A 6,481-nucleotide genomic window follows, 5' to 3' on the forward strand; every position below is an offset into this window, starting at 1 on the left:
AAAATGACAATGGTCAAGAATCATTGCCTAGAAAAAATGGGGTAGGCAGGAAAAAAGAGGTTCATCTCCTTCCCCTTTCTGCAAGAAATCTTGTAGGAAGGGGAGGGGAAGAGAGGAGGACACCTTCAGCTTGATCTTGGTTTCTTCCTAGCAGGGTTTTGGCATAGTTAGGTCCTCAGCTTCTTCACCATTTCACCTGGCAAGCCATAAAAATAGTCCTCATGAAGGAAAACGGGGCGAGTGTTTGACCCCAACTGGTTCCTCAAGAGCAGGAACTACAAGATCCGAATTATCTAACGTGGAACGTTCTTTAAATGATGTTTTACTGTGAAATTTGAATTGTTTTTTCTGTTAAAACAATAAAGTTAGAGAGAAAACCAACTTTTTCTTTCTTTCTTTTTTTTCTTGGCAGTGACATCCAAACCAGGATCATCCACGGTACCCAACACCACCCAAGCATCGTCCCCGGCGCAGACGCCGGCGCCGCAACAAACCCTCCAGTCTGCGCAGACGACTCATTCCTTTCCTTCCGTCACCCCCGACCTTATCGTCCAGACCCCGGTCATGACGATGGTGCCTCCTCAACCTCCTGCGCCGCCTCCACCTGCTCCTCAGGCCCCCACGCCGCCGACCCCGGCTCCTCAACCCATCCAACCTCACCCTCCCGTTATCCCAACGCCCGCCCAGCCCGTGAAGGTGAGCGCTTCCTTAATTTATCTTAATGCCACGGCTTAAATTATCTTCGCAGAGTTTGGTCAAGTGGTTGCTCTTGACTTTGCTGCTGGAGTCACAGTTTGAAGGTGAACGGCCACAGTTTGGTCACAAAATTGATGGTTTGAGAAATGTGAGGAGGCTACGGTGACCTGTGACATCAGTTAAACGTGATGAGTTCCACCCAGGTCTGCGTGAAAACGTTTTTCATGCTCTTAAAACTGTCCTTCCTTGAGCTTTACGTGACTTGGGGAGGAAATCTTGACTTGCTGAAGTGACTCACGCCCTTGACCTTTGCTGGTACAACAAAGATAACCCACATTTTCTCCTTCAGAGCTCAGTACAAGTCAACAGTATCCAAATATTTTTGGAAGGGCTTCCAACATCCTTCTCGTACCGTTGCCTTGTGGTTCGAGTCACTAGCCGTGGCAAATCTGAGTCAACGCTACAAGAATCCCAACTCAGTTGAAGCCAGAATTATGATCCTCAAAGTAATAATTGTTTTATTACTCATAGACAAGAGGCTGAACATGAGCCAGCAGTGTGCCCAGGTGGCCAAGAAGGCCAACGGCATCCTGGCCTGCATCAAGAACAGTGTGGCCAGCAGGAGCAGGGAAGTGATCCTTCCCCTGTACTCTGCGTTAGTGAGGCCACACCTTGAGTACTGTGTTCAGCTCTGGGCCCCTCAGTTCAGGAAGGACATTGAGGTGCTGGAGCGGGTCCAGAGAAGAGCAACGAGGCTGGTGAAGGGACTTGAGCACAAGTCCTATGAGGAGAGGCTGAGGGAGCTGGGGTTGTTTAGTCTGGAGAAGAGAAGGCTTAGAGGTGACCTCATCACTCTCTTCAACTACCTGAAGGGAGGTTATAGCCAGGTGGGGGTTGGGATCTTCTCCCAGGCAACCAACAATAGGACAAGGGGGCATGGGCTCAAGCTCTGCCAGGGGAGGTTTAGGTTAGATGTTAGGAAGAAATTCTTTACAGAAAGGGTAATCAGGCACTGGAACGGCCTGCCCAGAGAGGTGGTGGATTCACCATCCCTGGAGGTTTTTAAAAAGAGATTGGACGTGGCCCTTAGTGCCATGATATAGTAATTGGAGTTGGATCAGGGGTTGGACTTGATGATCTTGGAGGTCTTTTCCAACCCAATCTATTCTATGATTCTATTTGCTTGATTATAGACAAAAAAAGGGGTGAAGAGGAAAGCGGACACCACGACACCGACAACCATCGACCCGATTCATGAATCGTCATCGTTACCCACCGAACCCAAGTCTACCAAGTTGGGGCCGCGGCGGGAAAGCAGCCGCCCGGTGAAACCCCCAAAGAAGGACGTTCCAGATTCTCAACAACACGTGGTAGAAAAAAGTAGCAAAATATCGGAGCAGTTAAAATACTGCAGCGGGATCATCAAAGAGATGTTCGCCAAGAAACACGCTGCCTACGCCTGGCCCTTCTACAAACCTGTGGATGTGGAAGCTCTGGGACTGCACGATTATTGCGATATCATTAAACATCCCATGGATCTGAGCACAATCAAAGTAAGCTCAGGTTTAGAGGAGAGGGGTGGGGAGGAGGTCAAGGTCTGAGCAATCAAACACAAAATAGATGATTTTCTCCCCGCGCGTGCACGCCAGGCATCTTCGGGTGTCAGATTCCTTTGGCCGTAGGTTTCTGGTACATTCAATCTTTTCTCTTTTCCTCTTGCTGTTATTGGGACATTTGGGAAAAACAACCAAGCTGGTGTCCTTCCCAAAGAGCTCTTAGCAAACGCTCGCACGGGGCTTTTGTAGAAAACTTCTGTTTCTGGATAAATCACCCTTTTTTTTAGCCCTGGAGATGGCCTCAGAGAGCGTAAACCACAGCAAGAAGGAGATTTGCTTGAAACCAACCTCCTTTTCAGTTCTTTTTAAAAATAAAGTCCCGTCTTTCTGAAGTTCTCTGGTCTTCATCTGTCTTCTCTTCAGCACAGGTAGTTCCCTCTAGTGAAAAATGTCTTCGTTTTAGAGAAGCAACTGCGAATTCATCCGCGGTTCCCCTTGAAATGTTCATTCACAATTTAAGAGTCTCAACTTTTTATCAGGGAAACCTTAATTTCTTATTTAGAAGTCTTGGACTTTTTAGTTATCTCACCTTAATTCACAATTTAGAAGTCTTGACTTTAACAAGGAACCTTCATCCCTTATTTAGAAGTCTGAAGACTTTGATATTACCAAACTTAAATCCATGATTTAGAAATCTTTGACATTATTGATCCTTAATTCATGATTTTAAAGTCTCTTAACTTTTCTGTTATCAAATGTTAATTCATTATTTAGAAGTCTTGGGTGTTATCAAACCTTAATTCATTAATTAGAATTCAGAATTTAGCTGGAAAACCTTCATTCCTTATTTAGAAGTCTTCAACTTTGATGTTATCAAACTTAAATCCATGATTTAGAAATCTTTGACATTGTTGAACCTTAATTCATGATTTTAAAGTCTCTTAACTTTTCCATTATCAAATGTTAATCATGATTTAGAAGTCTTGGGTGTTATCAAACCTTAATTCATTAATTAGAATTCAGAATTTAGCTAGGAACCCTTAATTTGTTATTTAGAAGTCTTTGACTTTGATGTTATCAAACCTTAATTCACGATTTAAAGTCTTAACTTTTTAGTTATCAAAGGTTAATTCGTGATTTAGTCGTCTAACTTTAGCTAAAAAGCCTTTATTCATGATTTAAAGTCTTTAACTTTGATGTTATCAAATATTAATTAATGATTTAGAAGTGTAAACTTAGCTAGAAAACCTTAATTCCTTACTTAGAAGTCTAACTTTGTAGTTATCAAGCCTGAATTCATGATGTAGAAGTCTGAACTTCAGCTTGGAAACTTTGGTTCCTTATTTAGAAGTCTTGAACTTTTTAGTTATTAAACCTAAATTCATGATTTAAGTCTTTGACATCCTCAAACCTAAATTCAGGATTTAAAGTCTTTAACTTTTTAATTACCAGACCTTAATTAATGATTCAAAAGTCTTTAACTTGGACGTTATCGAAGGTTAATTCGTGATTTAGACTTGGAACTTCAGCCAGAAAACCTTCTTTTAGATGTAGAAGTCTTCAACTTTGACATTCTCCAACCTAAATTCATGTTTCAGAGTCTTTAACCTTCCAGCTGAGCGCTGAACTCCTGAGCTGAACTCCTGTGTAGGCACTTGAAGCTCAGCTCTGTCTCCTGTGTTGCCCAGTTTGGGTCCACGTTTCGAAACCAAAAGAGTTGAGTTTTCCCTTCCTGCAGCCCACTCCTTGCCGAGGTCACACCAGGGTTGAAGAGCCCACTCCTTGCCAAGGTCACACCAGGGTTGAAGAGCCCACTCCTTGCCGAGGTCACACCAGGGTTGAAGCCAGGGAGGATCATGACACTTCCTTCCTTGCATCTGTAGGATTTTGGTGGGACAAACCTTGGGGACACCAAATTCTTGGCTTTTTTCCTTTCTCCTCCGGACTGGCCGGTGGGGAGCGTTCGGTCGCGCATATCCGTAGCTGCCCGTACCTCTCACTGCCCAGCTGTCTGGCGGGGTGGTTGTGTGTCTGAGGTCACCCTTGGCAGATGTTGCCAAGACACCTGTTGAGCGTTCTTTGTCTTCCAGTTGTTCAACTCTACTTCACTTTCCCAGGGGGTAGAAAGAAGCGTGAAGCTTCTCTTGGCTCAGCTGGTGTTGCCACAGCTGGATACAGCGTTCAGGGGGGATGAGGGGTCATCTCAAGGCTGTCTCCACCTGGATCAGTTGTCCCAGCTCCAAGTAGGCTTGGGACTGGAGCAGGTAGAGTAGGTCTGCACCCTCCTAGCATGGAGGTCCAAGCTCTAGAGACACTAGCTTGGTTCCTGGAGGAAGGACATATTGTTGTAAGCAGGTGAGATGGTTGGATCCTGTTCCTTGCATCAACAAAATCATCATCTTCCATTGTTGGGTGAAGGACCACCCTGGTGTCCTCTGTCCCTCTAACCAGGTTACGCCATTAAAAACTCTGGAGATCTTTCTTCTAGGGGAACTATCTGAGCAGAGCCCACCATATTCTCTTGCTAACACACGATCTCAGGTGCACACACAGGTTCAGCTCTTCTCAGTTGAGGTCAGGTTCATAGTCCTGACCTTCAACCCCACTCTTCAACACAGCGTCCCTCTTTGGTTCTTCATCTGATCCACACAGCTGCTGTCAACCATGTAGAGTCGCCTTCTGAACATCATTGAGGGTGCCCTTGCTCAGCTCTATTTTTTTATAAACCAGCTGGGGTCCTTCATTTGACCAAGATTAGTTGCTCTTTTCACCAAAATTACTTGTTCTGACCAATTAGCCATTCTTTTGACCCAAATTAACTGTTCTTTTGACCAAAATTAGCCATTCTTTTGACTATAGTTTCTCCTTTGACCAAAATCTGTCGTTCCTTTGACCAAAATCTGTCGTTCCTTTGACCAAAATCCATCATTCCTTCTTGACCAAAATCCGTCGTTCTTCTGACCAAAAATCTGTCGTCCTCTTGCCCAAAATCTGTCATTCTCTTGCCCAAAATCTCTTGTTCTTCTTGACCAAAAATCTGTTGTTCTCTTGCCCAAAATCTGTCGTTCCTTTGACCACAAGTTAGTCGCTCTCTTGACCAAAATTTGCCCCTTTTGTCTTTCTTTTGACCAAAATGAGTCATTCCACCGTAGGGAGAAAACGGGGGCGTGAAATCCGTGGGCACCACAGGGCTGGATTTACTCAATCAATTGATTTTATCTATTTTACAATTAATAGCAAAGAGTTTTGTTGTGGTTTGTTTTTTCCCCTCTCCTTTTTTAGTCTAAACTGGAGAACCGGGAATACCGAGATGCTCAGGAATTTGCGGCGGATGTACGATTGATGTTCTCCAACTGCTACAAGTACAACCCCGCTGACCACGAGGTGGTGGCCATGGCACGGAAACTGCAGGTAAGGACACGCGTTGTCGTGACCTCCTTCGCTTTTCAACATCTCTCTTGGCTTATTTTGAACGCTGGCCTCTCTCTTGATTTATTTTTCCAGCCTAAGGGCTACACAGTCATGAAATAACACCAAAAAAATGCCAAATGTGGTGGATAACGGTAAAAAAATGATACTTTTTGCTGTAAAGTGATGCGAGGAGTGAGGTGACTCAACCAGATTTGCTTCTCTCAACTCTTTTTTTCTTTAATAGCATCTTTTTCATGTCCACTTACCTTTTTGATAAAGGAGTAGGAAGGAAAAACGCAGCTTCAAAATGCCACATTTCTCCCCAAAAACACCCAAAAAGAAAATAATCAACAACACCTGCTTGGTTAGGCTTTTTTAATTACCTCTTCTTCATCCTCACACAATTATATCCACAATCTCAGGCAGTTAATTTCCTGAAATCAGCGTGGTTTGGTTGAATCTTCAGGAAACGGGTTGAGAAGGGACAGTGGAAGGAAGAGGAGAGACGGGGAAATAGGTTATGTGGGAGGAAAAAGCTGTTAAATTGGGGGAAAAACTATTAAATTGGGAGAAAAACTATTGGGGGAACTAGTAAATGTGGAGAAAAGCTATTAAATTTGGGGGAGAAAGCTACTAAAATGGGAGAAAACCTACTGAATTGGGGGGAAGAGCTGTTGAATTGGGGGGAAGCGGTTGAATTGGGGTGAAGCTATTAAATTGGGGGGGAAGCTACTTAATTGGGAGAGCTATTAAATTGGGGAAAAATATTGAATTGGGGGAAAAATCATTAAATTGAGGGGAAAGGCTGCTAAATTGGG

General features: G+C 44.0%; 1 protein-coding gene across 1 annotated transcript; it reads left to right on the top strand.

The window, feature by feature from the left end:
• Nucleotides 1–412: 412 nt before the first annotated feature.
• Nucleotides 413–5,783, top strand: LOC104528850 (bromodomain-containing protein 4-like; the record flags this gene model as incomplete). Its single annotated transcript, XM_010172993.1, has 3 exons — nt 413–696; nt 1,890–2,249; nt 5,535–5,783. Coding segments are annotated over 3 exons (893 nt in total), but the record flags the coding sequence as incomplete, so codon positions are not given.
• Nucleotides 5,784–6,481: the final 698 nt, after the last annotated feature.

Source organism: Antrostomus carolinensis, unplaced genomic scaffold (genome assembly GCF_000700745.2).
Source record: "Antrostomus carolinensis isolate BGI_N321 unplaced genomic scaffold, ASM70074v2 scaffold4778, whole genome shotgun sequence".
In the NCBI taxonomy this organism is placed as follows: domain Eukaryota; kingdom Metazoa; phylum Chordata; class Aves; order Caprimulgiformes; family Caprimulgidae; genus Antrostomus; species Antrostomus carolinensis.